This window comes from Kryptolebias marmoratus, linkage group LG16, assembly GCF_001649575.2.
Source record: "Kryptolebias marmoratus isolate JLee-2015 linkage group LG16, ASM164957v2, whole genome shotgun sequence".
Lineage (NCBI taxonomy): Eukaryota > Metazoa > Chordata > Actinopteri > Cyprinodontiformes > Rivulidae > Kryptolebias > Kryptolebias marmoratus.
This window is the reverse complement of record NC_051445.1, coordinates 17,303,287-17,325,746: the sequence shown is the minus strand read 5'-3', so window position 1 is coordinate 17,325,746 and position 22,460 is coordinate 17,303,287. Positions and strand designations below refer to the sequence as shown.

Genomic DNA, 22,460 nt, shown 5'->3' with positions numbered 1-22,460 from the left:
GGGGGGGGGGGGGGGGGGGCAGCAGCTCGAGTGGCGACACAAGAAACTTGGGAGGGGGATAATGCAGGTGGTTTTTCTTTGACAAGGAATTCATAAAAGGGGAAGAGGAAAAGTACAAAACACATACAGACAAACAGCATGAAAATATAAATGAGGTGTTTGAATATCTCCTCTAGTTATATAGTTTGAATTGTTAAATAACAGAATGAACTAATAGACCTTGGCAAAAAAAAAAGTGTTTTATCATATAAACTAATGCACATATGCAGTCCAAGTCAGAATTTTCTTTAACTTAAAGCCATCCTATAGTCATTCTTAATTAATTGCGTTCTTGTTAAACATGATCATCTAATCAAGTAGTAAAATAATAAAAAAAACAGATGTAGTCTAATTAAACATCTCATGTAGCATCATTTGTAGCCTTTAAAGATTAAAAGTTTCGAAGGCTGAAACTATCAATAGTAAAGGAGTTATTCTCTCTCTCCCCCAGAAGGATGACCTCATCTTGATTTTGCAGAGATGTTTTCTTTGAGAAAAAGCTCCTCTGCGAGCCAAGTCTGCCTCCTACAGGCCAGAGCGAGAAACTGCTACTACGCTTCACACCAGGTGATGTCATAGTTTAGGAAAGATTTAGAGACGGCTATGAAAGAGGGACAAGGGAGGGCAAGAATGTAAAAGAGAGAAAAACAGGCGCAAAGAGTGGGAGAAGGGAAAGAGGTGATGTCATGTTTTCAGTGCGGAGGGAACCGTCTTTGTCTTTTCGCTGTCCTCGTTAAAGTCTTCTGGATTCAAAGACACAATCTCGAGGTAACGTATGACACTATCTTGCGATTCTCCTTGTTTGTTTTCAGTTTTAATAAAAGGAAAGGATTGTTGTGCTTTAAGTGATAATGTTTGATCCGGTGAACAATTACATACTGCACCACTGCTGCAGCCCAGTTTGGTGCCGATTCACCCAGAATTTTCCTTTCAGTCATATCAAATGTGGATTTCAGACAACCATCCACATTACCACAACTTTTTGCACATATTACTGTTTAAAACAAAAACCTGACTGTAGTCTTCCCAGATTTTAGACATGATAGTTCTTTTTTTTTTTAACCTCTATCAATAAAATAAACACAATGTCAACGAAAGACAGTGCAGAAGAAAACACAGGCTGGACAGAAAGATACGAGAACATTGTTTAAGAAAAGAAAAGGTGTGGGGAGTGGAAACTGAAATGGTTCCTCAACATTACCAGAAAGATGCAGATGTTACATTTAAAGGATTTCACCCAGAAATGCAGTGAGTGTGTTTATAACTCATTCTCAAACAGGTCCAGTTACATTTGGATGACAAAATATAAATAAAAGGCATCTTGATTTGGCAAAAACTGAAGGACTAGCCAACATATTAAATTTAATTTATAACCTATAATGACAGACTTTACAACAAATCAGTCAAGTTGTTAAAAAAGTGACCATTTGATGTGCACAAACATATCTTTATCACCCTTCCTGTCAGCATTACTTGAGCTCTGCTGAATATACATTTTCTTGTTGGGAAAAGAAAAAAACTGTTTGCAAACAGGCAGGCATGAAGACCTTCCTTTCAGAGAACCACAGTTATTATGGGGACAAAATGTTATGAAACTGCAGCTCTTCGGTGTCAATCATGCAATCAAGGGTTTGTGCTGCAAAGCAAATTTAGAGTCTGAGCAAGAAAAATCAGGTTCTATTTCCTGTTCTCGTGTCACAAAAATGATTTCATCCTTGCTTGGGTGAAAACCTTCCAAAAAAAAAATAACGAACTCAAGAGCAGTAGATCAACAAATGTAAAAATGCTGCTTCCCAACCATTTCATTGTGTCCCTACATCAATCAGAGAGCAATTTCAAACCGATTTCGTTCTCAGATTACCAAAACTTTAAGATGTCTTCTCATTCAAAATGCATCACTGCAGGGTTTTTTTATAAATATATGTCCCATAAAAGGTTCTAACCAGGGATTACAACTATTAGACATTTTTAAAAACTAACATTTTATAGCCTGGAAATTCAGCTTACAGGTAACTGGACGTTTCTTTACAATTTGCCAACAAATTCTAAAAAGAATGGCCCAACTTCATCAAACTGTGTGAGAAGAAAACAAAGTTTGATTTATGGTCTGATCACATGTATTCTTTTTCACAGCTCGAGCTCCTTTTAGATGAGATTTGTGTCATTTCTTTAGCTTTCTTCACAGAATCACAGAACTCCTCAGGTTGGTTATTTCTTTGTTTCATTTTCTTTCACGCTGTTACAAAAAATATATATAAAAAATGTTAAGGCCTAGACTCTCGGGAGGCTAATCCGTGACTGATAGTGTCCCAGTTGGTGTTTTTCTGTCCAGGTATTCATTTACTGCTTTGGCAGTGAGTTCCTGATCATTTCACTGCTGGGAAAAAAAAATTAAAAAAATCAGGCCACCCTGACGACCACGTGCTTTCCAAAAGGTACTGCACGGTGGATAAAAAAGCTGACAGGATTTTTTCTGGGGCAAAATTATGTCATTTTTGACAAGTTCCTCAACGGCAGCGACTGAAAAACAGCCTCTAACCACGACTGTGTCTCCAACCTGTCACTCACTGCTGCACACGTCTCCCAAACTTTTCGTACATAACAACGACTACCTAAACTAGAAATGTCCAATTTAGATTCATGGTGAAATGACAAATGTTCTACACTTTGTATGGCACCTTTTGAACCTCTCCCAGGTTCTATAAATCACTCTGCGGCATGTTTCTCATTCAGCCGTTGACACACACACTTAGTCAGTGATTTCCATTATTTATTTGCACTTTAAATATAAACAGCATCTTTAAGTTCTCAGCGTTCTGCCTGAGGACATTTTGGTGAGATTGAACCACAGCCTGAAATGTTCTGACTAGCAGACAGCCACTCCACCATCGAGCTAAGACACGATCCTACTAAGCTTCAGTAAAGTCACTGTGATATTTGGCATATCTCACTCTTTTGTACCTAAATGCCTTCTTTGACAAGAGTTTACTGACAGACATCCTTTCATTAAGGCCACTTCTGATTAGGTTTTAGTGATAAGACCGATAAACTAAAGATCCAAATTCATCTCTAAGGTCCTGTATCAGATCTTTGCTGGTTTTCTCCTCTTTTCTTGCCACCATCAATCAAGTCCACAAAAGTACTTTTTTTTAATCCTCTATGGATAATATAAAATAATACCAAATACAATAGCTAGGTGCCAGTTCCATAGTTCTTAACTGTCTGTATTAAGAAATAAATTAACAAAAACAAAACAATGAGACAAAAACTAATTCAGTTTAGAGCTGGGAAAGATATCAAACATGCAGTTTTAACCTTTAATATCTGAGACGATGACATTTAACCCGCACACATCTTCATCAGCTCTAAAGTGGAACACAACGCATCAGAAGGTTAAACTACAAATAGAAAACAACTGTAAATACAAATAAAAGACCTTGTTTTTTTATATTTCAAATAAGATTTATGTTTTTTAAATAAAAATACATGCACGGAGTGACATTTGTGTAGAAAATACCAAACCCAGCAGTTAGTTGAACAAAAGATTTGCAGACAAATAAAGAGGCAGCTGAAGAGAAGCTAATCGGACAAAAGAAATAAATAATAATAGTAATAAAATCACAAGAAAGGTGAACGATATAGAGATTAGGGGTCTAAGTTTCCAGACAAGTGGAAGGAGGACGCTGTGTAAACTGTTTGTACGTCTGTGAATGAGAAGGAACATTTGCATTTCTGAAATGTGTGATTAATGTCCCTCTATGGCTGTGGAGACCCCATGCAGAGGGAAACGCCTAAGGGATCAACTCGTGCTCCTTCTTTTGTCTCAGTCTCTCTCCAAAAACCACACACACACCCTTTTGCGAATCAAGAGACGAAAAGCAAAAAGCACAACATGAATGTTCACATTGTCAACTAATAATCTGGCATAGAAAGAAACATGGATGAGCTTAAATGCAATAGGTCTAGCTTTCCTGCAAAACCGATAATAAAAACGTAAAAGGGTTTTTTCCAGTCTGTATCTGTAAAGTCCATTTTTTGCCATTATAAGGATTTAAATTACAATAACAGTATTTCTTCATGTGACAAAGACACAAACAAACTCAGTCTGGGTCCTAACATAAAAATATGCAATAAATAAATACCAAAGGAAATCTACATTTCTGTCAAAAAATAAATCCACTTTGTCATGTTTTTTTTCTTTTTATTGAAAGAGCATACTCTGGAGGCCCAATTTCAGGAAAAATAAAACTGCAGAACTAGTCTCACAACTTATATCCAAGACAACACTGCCCCCTTGTGTTCAACATATATATGACTTCTATAATGAATTACATATTTGTATTATGTCCGCTATTTTTTTAATGTATTTTAAATCTTTCAATACACCTAAATTAGTTACAAGTTTGCTGTGAAAGGGATGAAAATTAGTACAACCGATGGTTGATGCTGTATCGGTGTTCTGTGAGTCGTGGTGCAGATCTGCTGTGACGTCGTACCTGTCATCTTGTATCCGCTGGCAGCGAGCTGTCCGGCCATGTACTCTCCATCTGAGTTGTTGTGACTGCAGCCCCAGGTTTTCATCCAGATCTTCTGGGTACCAGGAATCAAACTGGAAGGAGATGGCATTTTTCAATAGATGTGTTTAAGGAATCTGAAATTCTAATACTTGCATCCTAAGCTCAACTGATAACGTCTTGACAACATTAGTTCTCTATCCGCTGACCAAGAGCTGCGAGGCACTGGAAAACATAACTCACCCTTCACCTGTCTGATGAATACTTGGAGCTAGAAGCAAAACAACAGGTTGGGACCGCTGGAGAAGATGGGGTTCTTGTGAGTTTAAGTTATTTAAATCAAATGGGCAACTAAAAGCTGCTCATTCAAAATAAATGGGTAGGTGTGCCTAAGAGTGACTTGGTTTTTAACTTACAAGTTTTCTTTGAAACAGAATTAGATGTATTATCAGTTTTTTTTCTTTTTTGCTTCTGCAAATCTATAATTAGTCAACAGTCTTTCAGTGGAATGTATTAAGGTACGTACAGTACTGTTTCACCGATTCTTTCCTTTTCTCATCATAACATCATTTGTTTCAGCACATACCCTGACTGCACAACTTTTCAGATGAGTGGAATGAAATACACAGATTTGTGTTTTCCCAGCAAAACATTGAGCTGTAGAAACATGGGCAGTGTTATTTACCTGTCAGTAGTCATTATGTTATGATCACGGTCGCTTTTGGACACTGCTATTTGATTTCAAACCCTCTGAATTTTTGTCAGAAAATTTCAAATGAGAAGGAGAAGGAAGGCATCAGCCCTTTGACCCACGTCGATATAAACACTGAAAGTAATACCTGTCCGTTTGGAGCTCCTCGTTGCTCAGGAGCTCTTTCTTCTTCCTGGCCCGTGGTATTATGCTCTTCCTAGCGGACTGTCTTTCATGAGGAGTGGGGTCACTAGAAGACACCATGTCCTCAATGTCTTCGATCAGAGGATCACAGGCGGACGGCATGATGATGATCTGAAAATCAGAATCTGGTCGGTACAGTACTGCTGTACAAACTTGTCTACTTGCATAAGGGTACGTACAATTTCCTGACCCCGTGAGCCAAAAACAAAGTTGAAAATTATCTTTAACAACCAGATGTTTTGTATCTTAGTTCACAGAAGCAGCAAACATTATAATAAGGTCATTTATAGTTACACAGATAAACTAAGCATGTTAAGAAGTAAAGTAAAACTAAGAACACAGCCAAATGTAAATACTTATGCCCTCACTGAGGGTGGATATTACAGATGTGCTCTAATTCAGATGTGCTCCAATTCTCAAATGTATTTATTTATGCTTGTTAAGGGGGCGTTTATGATGACATAAAACAAATATATTTGGGTTTTGAACTATAAGCAGGACTATTTGATATTTGCTGAAAAATAAAATACCCAAAACTTAAGAGACAATAAATGAATTGTTTTCAAATGGCTTACAGCCTGTATTTATTGTTAAAATTTAAAGATTAAACATCTCTATAGTCCATTTCCCTCTTTTCAATGTAATTCTTAGGGCACATTTTTTCCTTTGAGTGGTTCTTACTGGTCTGGGCTTCAAACTTCATAAAAAAAGAAGCAAGAGAGTATCTGTCATAAACTTTTTATTGCCTCTTTATGCTCCTTTTAGCAACCATCTTGGTGATGGAGTTGCAGGTTTCCAGTAGTTACAGCCACACAAATCTACTCAGTGCTGTGTTTTTAACAACTAGGACTGATAGTTGTCATTATTACAGCTACAACTTGTCTAAACTTGTAAAAGAAGATCCTCCATTCTTCACTGTTAGGAGGGCAAACTCATTTTTACATCAGTGCCAGGTACCTTAGATTTCAACATTTTATCTGCGCCCCTGGATTTTAAGCACAAGTGAGTTGCTTGAGCTCGTCTCTGAAGGCGCATTTATGAAGTCTGAATTTCACAAGACATAGTGTGCGCTATGTATATTTATACTTGCACAACACATTCATCAACAAATGACACTATTTTCTTTAACGTTCCAGGTGACAATGCCCGTATACGTCACGAACACACAGACGTGTTTATCTTTTGTAGCAATGTTTTTAACAAACTGCAGTTCAAATCTCACCCGTATTTCACTTATAAATTTAATCCAGTTCAGTGACGAACATGACTCACATTAAACACCTTGTAAACACTTAAATAGCTAACAGTTTAGGTACCGTTAGGCTACGTTTTACTTGTCAACATAAGCAAGCTAATAGCTATTAGCTAGCTACTACCCACGTGCCCCTCACTTTGTGCAAACAGACGCCTTAAATTTTAATAAAACATCATTACCTGAGTTGCAATTTAGACAATTAATCCGATAAATGAAAGTCCCGTGACGAGGGTTGTTTAAAAAATAAAAGGATATGTTTATTTACTCAAGAAAATCAACTGCAAGAACTCCAAGGCGGCCATAGTTCTCTATACGGAAAGTAACGAGGGACAAACGGGACGAATATGTATTTTGCGCAGACACATATAGGAAAGACGCTTTCATAAAAAAAATATATAAATAAAAAATGAATATGTGAATTAATATTTGTATTTTTTTTCTCCTCCCCATTTTTATAGTCTTCCAGGTTAAACACCTTAATGATAAGCTTTTATTGCCCAAAACTATACTAGAGTGCAGACTGACACAAAAAGACAAACTATTTATTTGTTTATATAGCCTTTATTGTTTGTTTTCAATTGCAAATGTCCACAATACAAAAAAATACAATTACCTCCCTGCCCCCACCAAACACACAACTCAAATTCCTTAATTTTATGTTGAAACAATTCGACACATCAAAATAAAACAAATTTAAAAAAAAAAAAAAGAAAAATTCAATTAGTTCAAATTAACATTCAACAGCACTATCACCCATGCATTCAAACTGCAAGTTACTCTTTTTTTTTTCCGTTTTTCTCTGTAGTTTGTGAAACCAGGCAGCAACATTGTAAATTTGACACTCAAGTTTTTTTTGTTTTTGTATACATTTGTTTTCCCCCTATCAATTAGTTACCACATAATCTTAGCAGAATATTTATTAAGAATATCATATTTGGTAACAGCTTAAGAATAACTGTTAAAGAATAGCCAGAAAAAAAAAAATCAACAGTTTCAGTCTGGACTATACTCATATTAAGCTTAATAGGTTTATGTAAGATCTTATCACACGTCAGAGTCATACGATACGAAACAAATTGCAATTTTAACTCACCCTTTATACAAAGCACTACCCTTTAGTGGTTCATTAAAATCCTTTAACATTCGGTTGGAAATATAAGAGGGAGAAATTACAATATTTCCAAAACGCAGGTATTCAAATGGGATGGTTAGATTATCGAATTGAAGTGTAGCGCAAGACAGAGGTTAGAGAGCCAAAAAACAAACAAAAAAAAATCCAAAAGGGAGAAAAATGATCTTCAATACATGTGAAATAGTTGTGTAAATATGCCTAAAAGGGAAACTGGTTGTGAATTAGGACACTGCAATGTGTTTAAAGGCAGCTTCAATCATTTTTGGTCGTGGCAATGACTCAGCATTGCAGATCAGATGTCTACGATTTCTCTAGAACAGATTTAAACGAGTGAAAATGTGGAAACAGGAATATATATTTCATTTTTTAAAACTGTCACAATCTCCCTGATATTTGGAAGAAAGAAAAAAACTGAAACACAAACAGAAACACAAGCAAAGCTCTTGACACACATCCTTCGAACTGGTTCAGAGGAGTAAATATGAATACTGCATGTGTGTGTTTGAACATGACTAACTTTTTGGGGTTTCAGAGATGCTCTGCTTTCTAACCCAAATGGGGAGGGGAAAAAAAAACTAAGAGCTAAATAACTTACTGAAAGGTTTACAAAAAAAAAAAAAAAAAAAGATATTGCAACACATCCAATTTTTCCAATATCAAATGTGCACCCTATAAATTAAATTCAAAAGTAATCATATAAAACTCGTTTCTGAGACTTTCAGTTTTATATTCGGGGTTGTAAAATCCAACATTACTGCTACTCATAATACAATTTCTATAACAAAAAAAAAGGGAATCCGAAGACTCACAATCTATGGCATTGACCTCTATGCTATATTACTATTAACAATTAGTGAGAGGTAGCCTACAGTACCTTGTGCATTGAAAAAATAGAAAACTGTACATGAATTTACACAAAGCTGGCGAAATCTTCAGCGAGCTGGATCTGAATCGTTCGTGCTGTACACACATCCACTCAAACGAACAGCCGAGGCGGGGTGGAGGGGGGGTCGACGCGAGCAGCGAGTGAAAGAAGACGTGTTTTTGCAGTTTCTATTTTTTCTATTTCTAATCAATCTCTCTTAATGCATCACCGCTCGAGAACTCCGTGACTCAAAACACACAAAAGTGAGGATGCAGCAAGTTTGTTTGAGTTGTAAAAAAAAAAAAAAAAGATTGTGTGATTTATTTCTTATTTGTACTGTCTCCGTAGAAGAACAGAAATCTCATCAGTTATGTTTGTCCAATTTAGACCTTGTTCTTTCGATGGATAAAAGTGGCATTGTTTCCTTCTGATCGTTAAAATCCAATAAAATTGAAATGTTTTTGAATTTCAAACTAAAATAAAAAAAAAACATCTACGTGGGGCGGGAGGGGGTTGTACAGTAGCTGAAAAGGCATTAGTGGGAATTTGGTCATGGCGAGTAAAAGGGATCGTTTTGAAGTGGGGTTTGTGGCGAGATTATGAGTAGATATCATCTTACCCGCTGTTTGAACGACCTCGGTTTGGAGAAACGGTCTACGTCTGAACAGACTGATGAGCTAACGACTGGTTTGAGCAAACGGAGAATAAAGTGGGTCGCTGCAATCCTAAAGCAACTCAAACCAGTGGTCCATGTGAACACTATTTTTTAACCCTTACACCATCATTTCTCTTGCATTACTTGGTTGTTTTTGTAGAATACTGTGGTTTTTTTGCAAAGCACAAATAGCAGCAGCAGCTAGGCTGTACCACTTATACTTGCAACCTGGGGGGAGATTTCTTGTAGGATTATCAAAATATTTCAGCTGCAATAACCACCTAATGCAAAACAAATGACACTAAATATTTCTAAAATCGTGTCTGCGTGAGTCTCTATGAAACCCTTGAGGCCGTTTGAAGATGGCAGAAATCCACTTTTATCTTGGCCTCGCTCGGACTAGTCGTTGGCTTGTCGATCCAGTCAGAATTAAACCATTTCTCCAAACTGCGGTTGTTCAAAGCGCCATCTACAACAGGTAAGACTGTAATCGGTCACGATCTCTTCACAGAACCCTACTTCCAAATAGCTAAACTATTCCTTTCAAAAGCAGCAAGATCTAAAGAGTGAGTGTGGAAATTTACAAAGTATTAAAACGCATTACTTTCCAGGCGATTTACAAGTTTTACAAAGGCTTTACAGGGGTGATCTATGCAAATCTGTCAGGTGCTTTTTGTTAAACCCCTTCTTACCAAGGGGTTATGGCTTTTCTGGGCTGTTTGTAACCAAACAAAAACAATTATCAGTTCTTAGAGGCTAGCTTCTTTATGGCCTTTTTGTACAGATCATTGCACAGTTAAAATTTGCAGTGTCCCACTTCATCGCTACACGACACCCGTCTTATTTAAGAGAATTTTAAGTATTCAGAGGTGCTCTAAAAACAGTTCCACATGCAGCCTGGTTTAAACTGAGGACGGCCCTCATGTCCACAGGTTTATGTGCTGCGACTGAGGCACCGCTTCACCCAACCGTCTTATTAACTGCAGCCGCGGATGCCGCCCACCAAAACGACCCTTTTCTTTTCACAACTTTTAATTTCTGAATCGTTCTACTTTTTTGCACACAAAAATTCGAAACGGACAGTCAACAGTGCGAGCCTTCAATCACCGATCACCGGTGTGTGGGGAAAAAGTGAAATCATTAAAATCTCCTCCCCGCAGCACTTTGCATCGATGCAGTACGAGTTTTGTGGATCACCTGGTGACGCGCATCACAGAGAACCTAAGAATGTGGCTGCATCAGTTTCCCTCTAATTTGCTTGTGCCATTCTCCATTCCGCGTGCCATTTTTCAGCGATCATACTGCCATCCTAAACTAGGCCCTGTCAACCAGGACACAGGTTTTAACATCAGGTGATGTGGAGGAGGGGGGTTCCTTCAAGTTGTTCTGTCTTTGATGGCCTTTCTGTCGATAGATTAGAGGAAAGTTAAAGTCCCTTCCCCCACATCTACATACTCTCTGTAAAAATCTACCCACTCAAGAAAAAAAAAAAAACAACCTTCTCACTGACCTCACTGACATTTCTCATTCGTACCATGGAAACAACATGGAGTTTTTAAACCTCTGTGGGACAGAGAAGCCCTCAGTGTTTCCTCCCCCAGCTTCTTTTCAGCTAATGCTAGCTGCACAGCAGCTCATCCAGACCCAGCGTGGGCATTTTATCAAAGTCACAGGTTTCAAACAAGTCGCTGATTCCCTGGTCGTCTCCCAAGCCTAACAGGTAGTCGTCATCCAGGATGGGAGGCACGAGGTTTAAGAAAGGGCCCTGGGACGACTGGATCTGGTCCTCCGTCTGCTGGAGGAGGCTGGTGTACGGGGAGGAGATGGGGGACAGAGTGGTGATGGAGACGGCTGAAGAAGAGGTGGGCGGAGACACGAAGGAGCTGGAAGAAGTGGATGTGCAGCTGAAATCTGTTAAAATGAGAAAAAAATATATACAAACATTTATACTTTTTGTTTTCTATACAGTTGCAAGAGCTCCACGTGTATTAAATGTGCAAACCAAAAAAAAAAGATCTTTCATCTGAAACAAAACAGCCTCATTAATCTAACAAATGTCATACTTTCAGCAGCACTTTACATCTTTTTCTACAATTTGAGGTCTGCTTAGTGTCAAAACAACCTTTCTTCTAAAACAATTTACTTGCGGGTAACGAAAGCAATCAATTAGACCAATCATCATTTTTACAAAGGATGATTCACTTCTTATATTAACAACTAGACAGATTATGGCCTAAACTGTAAGTTAGTCATCCTGTTTTGATTGTACCGTATTTTCTGCACTGGATTATAAGGCGCTCTGTCAACGAATGGTCCATTTTCGAACTTTTGTCATATATAAAGCGCACCGGACCATAAGGCGCAACGTTGTGCACTTTCCAATTTTTGTAACTTCGTGCAGACCACGCGTGTCGCACTCCGGAAGGATATTGCATCAACGTAAGCGTCTAGTCTAAACGCCTCCACCGCTCGCTCAGGTCCGCACGCCGTGCACAGAGCCCTGCTCGATGCTACAAAACGTGGCTATAACTGAGCCTTAACGCTGCAAGCGGTGCAGCTTTGTAGTTTAACCAAAGTCGTACTAAAATATCACGACTTCTTACATATAAGGTACTCCGGATTATAAGGCGCACTGTGGTTTTTTGAGAAAATTGAAGGCTTTTAAGTGAGCCTTATAGTCCGGAAAATATGGTACACATAAATGTCAACAGCTTTACTTTTTCTTACATGTTCAGTACAGGCTTTCATTCATATTTATGCCATATTTTGTGTACAAAAACTAAAAGGCAAACAAAAGTATACAAGTGTTAATTATATAAATAAAAAGTGAGCATGATACAGTAGAGAAAGGGTTGGTTTTAGACACCTCAATCGATCAAAAACGTCTAAGAAAATCCTCGGTCACACACTTGAGACATTTTTCTGTGATGTGACAAAACTTGGAATGTTTTTTTTCCTCTTTACTTTGGCTGTAAATGTTTTGTGTGATCATTTTGTTGTCGCAAAAAGGAGGAAAAAAACTTACGCATGAACAAAGATGCTTAGAGTAAAACTATCTAAGAAAATAATCAGCAATATATTAACTTCTATTAACACATGAGCCATAAAAGTTGTCCATAAACCGACAAAAACTACAGTTACATGAACCCGGAGGAAGTGAGACACTGCTGCACACACCTTGAACTTTTAGGAAGGGCGAGTTCCCGTTGATGTCCGTGCTCCCATTTTTCACAGGACTCATCTCGTTCTCCTCATCTCGGCGCAGCAGGACCTCGATTGGACCCTTGGTGCTGGTTAGGTGAATGGATAAACTCTGGAGCCAAAAGTAAATAAAAATTAAGAACATTAAACATGAAAACCTATAAGTCTCCTTTTGTGTCTAAACGTACAAGTCCAAAAGTCCAAGAGTGTGCGCATGGAACGAGCTAGTTCATAAATCAAGAAACTTGACTGAACAGCTGCACAACATTTAGCTCTAAGCCCCAAAACTACTTTAATAAAATCCTAAAATAAATCCAGAATTAATGTGATGTCTTACATGAACTCAATACTAAGTGTGTAACATAAACACTATGTTTACGTTTCTGTTGACTTAAGAGGGAAAAATATATAGCCCACAAAACAAAGCTCCCGGTGAGATCTGGACTTTATTTCTATTTTTGTCCAATTTTGTGGTACCAATATTTTTCCTATGTTTTGGTGGGAGTGTTTGGCGGTTTGGATTTTTCTTTTTGGATTGGAACGGAGGAACGCTAACGGGAAGTTCTTACTGACATTATTAAGAATAAATCTGTTGGTGATATAATCAACAATTTGCGAAAGAAGTGTCTGAATATCTTATTTACTGTTGACAAATCAAAGCAGAGTGACATCTGTATCTGATATTCTGGAACAGGATCCCTGTGTGGATGCTGGAAGTTCGGTTTGGAGTTAATGTGTGCAGGACAATCTTTAGGAATCCAAAATAAGCATGAAAGCAATTATAGACCACAATGTCCAATAAAATACCTTGTGTATAATAAAAGTTATCAAATGTTCAGCAGATTTATTAAGACAAATGCAGGTCAAACAACAAGAAAGCAAGGCTGTGCGTCATTAGAACAGCAAGGACAAAGTTAGTTTGTGTGTTTCTGTGCGTTTTGCTCAAACCTCGTCGGGGTCCGGTACTTCCAGTTTGGTGTCTGTTGGTGCTTTGATGACAATAACAGTCTGGTCTGTGAGGCTGTCCAGCTGCTTGATGTCTTGATATGATATATAAGCATATGTGGAAGCAAAAGTGTTAAAGAAACCTGCCGAGACCAACAAGGACATGTGCAGTGGATTTAACCCATGAGGTCTCGTTTTATATTTAATGCACTAAGCTAAAATGATTGGCCTGAATTTTTCTTATTTTCAAAATTGTCATTGAAGTCATTGAAGTACACCAAAGTATTTTAAACTTAATAGCAACTGCATATGATGAAATTTTATAACCAGCTGTTACCTGACGGATCGTGAGAGTTTGTCTACAAAAAGGAAAGTTAGTTCAAACCCACAAACAAAAAGGATATTTCTGGTTGCATGGCAGCTCGCTCAGGTCTCTTATATCGAGGCTGAACTTCTGGATGAGCTGCTCGAGCCTCTGCTCTTCTTCACCCAGAGCGGAAACTTCAGCTGTCAGACTTTGTCTTTGGCTCAGCGCTCCGTCCACCTCCGACAGACTGCAGCCCCTGGGAGTAAGAGAGGCGGAAACAACTAAACATCTAACCCGTCTTAGAACTGCCTGCTCGTCGGTTTCAGCTTTTTACCAACCTCAACAGTGCAACAGGCGCTTCTGACATATGAGCAACTGCAAAAGCCAACAAAATCTCTTTTATCTCGTGTAAAGCGAGATAGAAGCGATGAAGATTCTTCAGTTTTGATGACTAATGGGTCGAGGTTTTAGGCTTCTAAGCTGTCACATGTGTGTCACTGAACTGCTCACTCTGTGGGTCACCCGAGTCTTTTTACCCATCTAACCCACGCTAAAGACGATTTGGTCACGTGTTTTGACGTGGGACTGACTGAAGCCGCCGGGAGAGATGAGTCAAAGCTGCACTGTCGGTGTTGGATAGGTGAGACCCGAGACCACCTGCTTTTGTTTGTGGTGTAGATTTTTTTTCTTTCCGTCTCATTTAAACACAGAAGCTTTCCTCCATTTCTCTCACCAATCACCTCTGTGCGCTCCGCAGCAGAGCAGGTCGGCACTGTGCTGAGCTCAGGCCAAGATCACGTGTGCTGCGCCGAAGTCAGAACAACTTGGATGTAGCAGATTGGACACGTTCAATCGGAGTGAATCACAGACACAAATATATACCGGGGCTTGTATGCGTTCAACAATCATCGTGAACCGTTTCAAGGCTCGCTCAAGCCAGCTGCTGGATAAACGAACTCAATTAGGCTTTTCAAACAGAAGGTAAATATTCAAGGGAAAGAAAACGTCATTTTGCCTTTAGTTGGGCTTACTGTAGTTTCCTGTTGCTGTTCAGGAGAGCGGGAGGAAGTGAAGATTACTTACATCCACTGAATGTTGTTCTTCGATTTCTTCTTAATGAGATGAATCCCTTCAAGTACATTGGTGATATCGTACAGCCGCCTTTTTTGTACCTGGAAGAAATACAGGTCGAACCAGTTACACATCAAGCAGTTGGTTTAATGGCATCCATTACCAGCCTCTGAACCACTAAACTCAACCTGAAAGGCATGCCAGATTTTTAATCCAACACCTGTTAGCTCTCAGAGTACGTGCTGGGGTGATTCTCAGCTGCTGCATCAAACTTTAGCTCAGTAACTGTAAAAGTACCTGATTTATAGCCATTTTGGAGTTTGCCAAATACAATTAGCTGTGGAAGACAGCAAGAGCTTCATTAAAATCTGTCCAGTGGCTCATGTGATATTTTGCTGAAAGACGGTGTTACCTTCAACAATTATTGTGAGAGATGTCAAAGATCGTGTGCACCCTGTTAGTGCTTGGGGGTCACTCAAACCTACTACTGCACAGAATTTTAGCTCAATATCAGTAAACTTGATGGGGTTTGGCCATTTCTGCACTAGCTTCAGAGACCATCTTGAATCAGGTCCACTCCAAAAGTTAATCAGTTGTAGATGTGCCTCCAACGATTACTTTGAGCGTTTTACAAAAATATGTCCACTGGTTCATGAGATGGTTTGCTAACAGAGACATCCAATACATTATCACCCACCGTTCATGGCAGCAGGCGCTAATTAGTTTGTTGATTGGATGATAAACCTTAAAGAATGTACACTCTTGAAGAGGAAAAAACAAAGTCCAAGGCCCTGTTTACATGAGAACGATCTCTGCTAATTTATTGAGGCCAATCAACAAGAAAATAAAAAGTGTTTACATGGATACGGCTGTGCTCGTTGAATCTGCTGTAGTTTCCATGCCAGGCAGGGTTGCCAGATAGGAAGTGATGAACATACTATCACTTTAAAATTATTGTATTTTGACCCAAACTATTATATGTGCTGAGTGAGGTGCGCTTTCATGGAGGAGGGAAGTTGTAAGATTAGTGATGTGATTGACGAATATGTACACATGAAAATAGTAATTATCATACATCTGGCAACACTGATGCCAGGCTTTCAACGAGACGTGCATGCAGTCTGGAGCATGTAAACAGTTCCATCCAAAATGGTGAATACACAGACGTTTGTTTGGACCGACAGTGACATTGGGTTGCTGCTACATGTTGAAAAGGGTGAGTAGCACAAACAGCGCTCTGCTATCCGCCATTGTTACTGTCGTTGATCTGCTCATGCATGCGCATGTGCGATTTCCCCCCACTGCCGGGAGGGGAGGGTCCCCCGAAAATTTCCACTCTGAGACCTGGGTTCAGAAAGCTTCGGTCACAGAGGAAACTAGAGCTGTTGTCATTTACACGAACAGCTGAACCGCACTCAGAATCAGCGTCATGTAAACAGCCCCCCAACTTTCCTGGATTAAAGACGCTGATGGAGCCAACAAAAGCTGCCAGCAGCAACTCAGAACCACGACTGACCTGTAAGGTTTCAGCTGCGAGGTTGAGGTCCAAAACCCCATCAGAAGACTGAGCGAGAAGGTCCACAAACTTCTTTGTTAGCAGGCCCAGCGACGTGTCGTATCGGGTCTTCTCTGGCGGAGACTTCGGTGCTAGGAAAACACAAAGATGATGAGATGAAACAGGCGAAGTTTTACTTATGACAGTTTTCTTGTTGCTAAGAAATTAACGTTGCCAATCGAGCCACATCGCAGGATCAGTACTTCCTTAAAATGCAGGATTTCTTTTAGCTGTTGCCGTCAAAGTCATCATCAGACACAACGGTTCTGTTTCCACAGATCTAATTTTTATTATGAAATAAACTATGTGCAATTTCATACAAAACCCTTAACCGCTTCAAGGCTAGAAATATGTTATTTTTCGTCATTTATTCTAGAGAAAAGCGTGTCATTTTTGTTCAGGGTTAATAAGGGCCAAGAAGACTGGAAAAGCTTCACTGAGTAAAAACAAGAGGAATGGAACTCAGTGACAACTACCGTATTTTCTGGACTATAAGGCGCACTTAAAAGCCTTCAATTTTCTCAAAAAACGTCAGTGCACCTCATAATCCGGAACGCCTTATATATGTAAGAAGTCGTCATGTTTTAGTATGACTTTGGTTAAACTACAAAGCTGCACCGCTCGCAGCATTAAGGCTCAGTTATAGTCGCACAGGGCTCTGTGGACCTGAGCGAACGGTGGAGGCGTTTATACTTTACGCTTACATCGGTGCAGTGTCCTTCTGTGAGTTTTGAACAGTTTGATTATCTTTGTGATCTCTCATAGAGGGATCAAATAAATGCTGATACAGGCGAACCAGCTCCGCTAGAGCACCACAATCCTCCATTTTGAATGGAGTGCAGGGCACGCGGTCCGAGCGAAGTTACAAAAATTGGGAGTTAAAGGTTTTGCCATATATATGACAAAAGTTCAAAAATGGACCATTCACTGACAGTACGTCTTATAATCTAATGCGCCTTATAGTGCCGAAAATACGGTACATGGGCATTTAGGATTTAAATAAAGGTGAAAAACAAGTCGAGCTACGAGTGGAAGCTAATTTTTAATTATCTTCAGCTAAAAATGTCTTACTGATGTTGGGTTTGAATTGATTACTCTATATAAAAAGGTTTTATTCAACTTGTTTCCATTTGTACACAGGTGCAAATTTCTAATGTTCTTTAATTTATTTGCCTGTATAAGACACACACGACTGTGTTAGTCACAATCATCCAATGTAAATGATCAAGATGGACGTACATGTGACAATAAATCATAGTTGTTATTACTTTATGGGTATTTAACCACCAGGAAAATATTTCATCAAGTCAAACTCAAAGAATCCACATCAAGATGGTGGATAAATCCAGATGTGGACCATCTCTTTCACAAAATAAAGCTGAAGTTTGTGGGTAAAACTCTCCACAGACCGTACAGCCAACACCTTAGGGGTGCCCTGACATTCAGCAGCGTCTTACTTCTGGGCGTCTTTAGCCGCGCCCCATTGGTTGCCGCGCCCGCTCCTCTGCCTCTCGGGATTTTCGCCGGTTCCGACTGGTACTGGTGGTCTGAATCGTCGAGCGCCAACCGCCTCTTCGCCTGGTAAAAAAAAAAAAAAAGAACCCAAACATGTGTTTACAGAAAATATGGCCACTTTATAGGTACACGTCATCGCTGAGGCCACTTCACAAATAAAGTCATGACGCTGCCTTGGTGGTTTCCTAAAGGTTGAGTAATAGAACATTGACTAACGCCTAACGGATTTATTAAAACGTACAGTCCAGAGTCGACGTTTGAGGAAATTCCTGTTTATTCCGCAAACAAAGAGCACGGACGGATGTTCTCTGCAGATACATTTATGAGTTTTGACGTGTTCATCTTTGTTTCACTTGTGCTTTGTCCAATTTAAAGTGACACAGATGGACAGTGGCTGTAAACACTGAGCCACTGATATTGTTTTCAATTTACTCCAAAACCTATCAGCCGAAATAAAACTAAATGCTGGCTAAACAATATATGGGTGAAGACCGCAACTAATGTGGGTCAGAATGCTACAACCAATGAAAGTATCCTCAGCTGGAGATACAAGCCCTAAACCTACAAAACAGACCATTATTGCTCTCAGATGGAGACATTTTGAATAAAACAAGTTGATTTCACCACTGCAGGACTGAGCTGCTGTAATATATTACTCCTGAAGCAGTACCATCCTGCACTTTTAACCTCTAAAGTCAAATTACGCCTTATAACTAAACATGGGCATCATTTTAATATAAGACTACTTGTCAGTGGATGAATGGGTGAATTTGGGGTCCTTGGACTAGATAAAGCACTATACAAGTGCAGGCCATTTACCATTTGTATATTTAACAGGACTTTAATTTATTCAATTTCCCCCTATTTCAATCATTAAGTTTTTGACTCAACTGTAACCCTGCCCTTAGTGTTTAACCGGAGTTATTTTTTTATTGTGTGAATAATGGACCATTATGGTCCAAATTGTAGGATTCTGAACATAAATATCCATGATTGTAAGATGTTTCTTAAAAGGCCATTAAAGTTTTCGACCGCCACCTATCAGACACCTAAAGCCAGTATCTCAGTGGGGCTGCGATTGCCGCCGAATGACCTCACGTGCCTCGTCACCTGAACTTTGAATGTAGTTGAATTTGTTCTCGCCTGCACGGTGACGCTCCACCGACAGACAACACACGCCGGTGCTTATCTCTGTGGAAAACCTGGTCCAAATCAGCCTGTTGAAGCTCGTACCCCAGGAAATTAAACCCAGCGAAGTGGGACGGGTACAAAGCGGGGTTGAGGCAACAAAATAATGTTCACGGCCCAGAATAGAGTTTCGCAAATGGTGCTGACAAAAACGGGCCGAGCTAAGGATGGCCACATAGCTCGCTGGTGGAAAACACTCAGTTTATTAATTTTTCTTGCAATCCTTAATGACGAACTAGTCTCCGACAGCGGCCCGGTGAGATACTGGCTCTGGTCAACATCAGGTGCTGCAGCGTTTCCCAGCAGTGGGCCAGCGGACCCCTTACCCCTGTATATTTAAGATACGCCCCTGCAGCAACACATCTGATTTAAATTAAACTCTCAACATCAGAATAAAGAAATAAAAAAACACCCCTAAAAGCAGTGACTTGCAAGAAGAACCCAACCCTGTTTTTGTCTCTGAGCAACAATGTGCAATCAGTGTGGATCTGTGGCTCCTTTCTAACATACTCAAAAGTCAGAAAACACTAAGATCATATCTAACTAAATCTTGATCTTTTTTATTTATCACAAGAGTGTGTATGGGGTGTGGGGGGGGATATGTCCTCTGACAGTCAAAGTGTCAGCCATTTTATATCAGCATGCAGATCCCCTCACCCCTGGTCATGGCCACAGCCTGAGATATGAACTGATTTAGTTCATGAAAGGAGGGGGGGGGAGAACCAGAAATGAATAATCCATCACCCTGTGTGCAGATCAGAAGCTGTGCGTGTGGTTTGTGCATGCTGAATTTACAGGAAATGTGCAATCAGCTCTAAAGCAACAAACTTGAGTTTCACTTTTATGGAGGCGCCACAGCGTCACTTTTATTAACAAAGGGGGGAGAAAAAATGGACGAAAACACACCCCTGCAAAAAAACACACAGCTCCTAACGACGCGCACAGTAATAACAATAATTATAATAATCACTAATCCTAGCTTTGAAAGCTAAAACACTTCCGAGCTAGAGCCAAGTTGCATCTTCCATGGGGGCGACTTGGACGCAACCCATCGAGAAGTTTCCTAACTAAGTTTCGGGTCGTGTCTCCCCGCGGGGAGCCCGTGTTTTTCCGCGAGGTTCAGCTCGCCAGACAAGCTCGAGAGACGAGCCACCCGAGAACCTGGCAGCCCAGCGATCAGATAAAGAACATCAGCTACTAGGCCAACGCTAACATCCCTTACCGACACTTCCATCTGGCTGCGAAAGGTGAAGCGGACCCCGGAGCGACGCGGAGTCGCCTAGCTCGCCGTCGGACGGGGGGGTCTGCGCATTTTTCCAACCATTAAACTAACTCGAAGTCGTCCGGCGGACCCCCGCGGGCGGCTAAAACCCACACCCCGCTGACCCCCTTTGAGTTAGCTTCATGGGGCTGAGCGGCGGTGGGAATGCCCTGGCTAAGCGGCTAACGCTAGCTTCCCCCGAACAACAAGCTCGGCTAACTTAGCAAGCTAACGTCTCTGTGGCGCTAAGAGAAAAAAAACAACTAAAAACAAACGCGCCGAACCGAGCCGGGCGGGTCATTACCGGTGGTCTTCCCAGAGCGGGTCGTTGTCCCGTCCCGTTGGCCGCAGCCTGCTGCGGGGTCGTGTAAATGCTGTTGACCTGCGGCTCGGATAAACACACATTCGGGGTCTGTGGAACGTTGCAGGGCGGCGGGGTGGTTATTATTTGGATATACGTCGTGCTCGCCTGGCCGGGGTTCAAACGATCCGACAGGGCTGTTAAAATTATGTTACTGTCCAGACTGGAGCTCCCGACGCCTGCTAAGATCACTTTGTCCGCAGCCGAGGAGATCCCTCTTCTCATCTTGCGTACTCGAGGGTTGCCCCTTTTCTTGTCTCCGAACTTTCGAGCCCGTATTAGCTGCTAATCCGTGGCAGCGGTGACAAAAATACTCGGACCAAAGTGCGGATGGAAGTCCGAATGGTCGACTTTTGCGGAGTATTTCTCCCCAGGAGCGTGCATTTAGGCAGATGCAACGGATTTAAAAGTAGCGCAACTCTCGTTTCTGCCGTCGAGAAATGGCTTCAGGAAACGGCCTGATGAATGAAGGGATACGGTTTACGCGCTCAAGAGCCCTCGCGCGAAACTCAGATTTCCCGGGGAAATTTCAAACGGAATTTACATGCCGCGCACCATTGGTCCTTCACGCGGCAGCCCCCACTCATGTTGGGCGCATATTGACCAATGGCGGATCGAGGATCGGCTCGCCACGTGCTCATTGGCAGTTGTAAACAGGCGACGTCACTTGTCACGCAACTGCGTGTTCCGCAGATGAACGCTAGGGGGCGGAAGTGATCTAATTTGGAGCAGAAGGAACCAGTAAATGAGACCCCTTTAATGAACAGACTCACAAACAAAACTGGTTCTTTTAAAGGTTTTATTCTTAATATGTTATTAAAATGACTGACTGCAATGATTAAAGACAACTTGATGAAAACAAATATGTAAAAAAAAAAAAACTGAAAAGCAAAGCAAAATACTTGTCTACTTCTTTAAAACATGGTGGCTGGGTTCTTTTCTTTTTTGCACACATTTGTAAAATTTTATAAATTCTTTACATACCACATGCAAAATTTGTTTTAAACATCTTTTCCTTTTAAATACTATTTACATAGTCTTTTTTATTCCGGTCTATGATTCAAATTGAGTTCTGGTTGTGCAGAACCTTCAAAATGTTAAACAATCATCAGCGTTACAAGTGCAAGCTTTTATGTTTAAGTTGTGGGATTAAAAGCAAAGAAATTAGATGAATAAATCTGGTATTCAGAGTACAATCTCAGTGCACCACATGGCATGGGCAAAATACAGCCTGAAGACCAGATGTGGCCCTTGTTCATTCTCCATCTGCTAAACTCTCCATCTGGCCCTGTATATGCTTGAATAAATAATAAATATAACAATAATAAAACTATTTTTTAACAGAAAGGTTATAATCCAAATCTAAATTGTCTGGACTAAAACAGGCTTAAGGTTTTATTTGCTAAATTAGGCATCAGTTCCTCACCTGGGCTCTGTTTTTCACACCTACCTCAGGAATGCTACATGACTTCAGTGCACGTGTTCAAACACAGCAAAGACAAGAATTTTATCACTAGGGTAAGACTACAGAAAATAGCATTATCAAATTGTTAGTTTATTGCTGGTATTGTTGCAAAATCATTCAGATTTTTCCACAATTGTTTTTGTAAAAACTGATTAAAATTAAAATTCTCAATATGACAGATAACATGTCATATTGATGATATGGTCCAGATTCTTATTTCCTAGCTCCAGTGTCTA

At 40.2% G+C, this 22,460-nt stretch overlaps 2 protein-coding genes across 2 annotated transcripts in view; both read right to left on the bottom strand.

The window, feature by feature from the left end:
• cdkal1 (CDK5 regulatory subunit associated protein 1-like 1) overlaps window positions 1–7,040 on the bottom strand; it is a 210,724-nt gene extending 203,684 nt beyond the window's left edge. The window contains exons 1-3 of the mRNA XM_017409794.3: window positions 6,883–7,040; window positions 5,393–5,559; window positions 4,536–4,648 (exon numbers count right to left, since the gene is read on the bottom strand). Of these exons, the coding sequence (XP_017265283.1) occupies window positions 4,536–4,648; window positions 5,393–5,550 (271 nt within the window). The 5' untranslated portion in view covers window positions 5,551–5,559; window positions 6,883–7,040. The remainder of the gene's footprint in view (window positions 1–4,535; window positions 4,649–5,392; window positions 5,560–6,882) is intronic.
• Window positions 7,041–7,224: 184 nt separating this feature from the next.
• On the bottom strand, window positions 7,225–21,039 carry LOC108232188 (transcription factor E2F3). The gene is made up of 8 exons (XM_017409809.3): window positions 20,703–21,039; window positions 17,892–18,012; window positions 16,396–16,526; window positions 14,892–14,980; window positions 13,906–14,064; window positions 13,505–13,619; window positions 12,533–12,668; window positions 7,225–11,266 (listed from the first exon to the last, which is right to left on the bottom strand). The coding sequence occupies exons 1-8, from the start codon at window positions 20,982–20,984 to the stop codon at window positions 10,974–10,976; spliced, it is 1,326 nt and encodes a 441-aa protein (XP_017265298.1). The 5' UTR covers window positions 20,985–21,039; the 3' UTR covers window positions 7,225–10,973.
• Window positions 21,040–22,460: the final 1,421 nt, after the last annotated feature.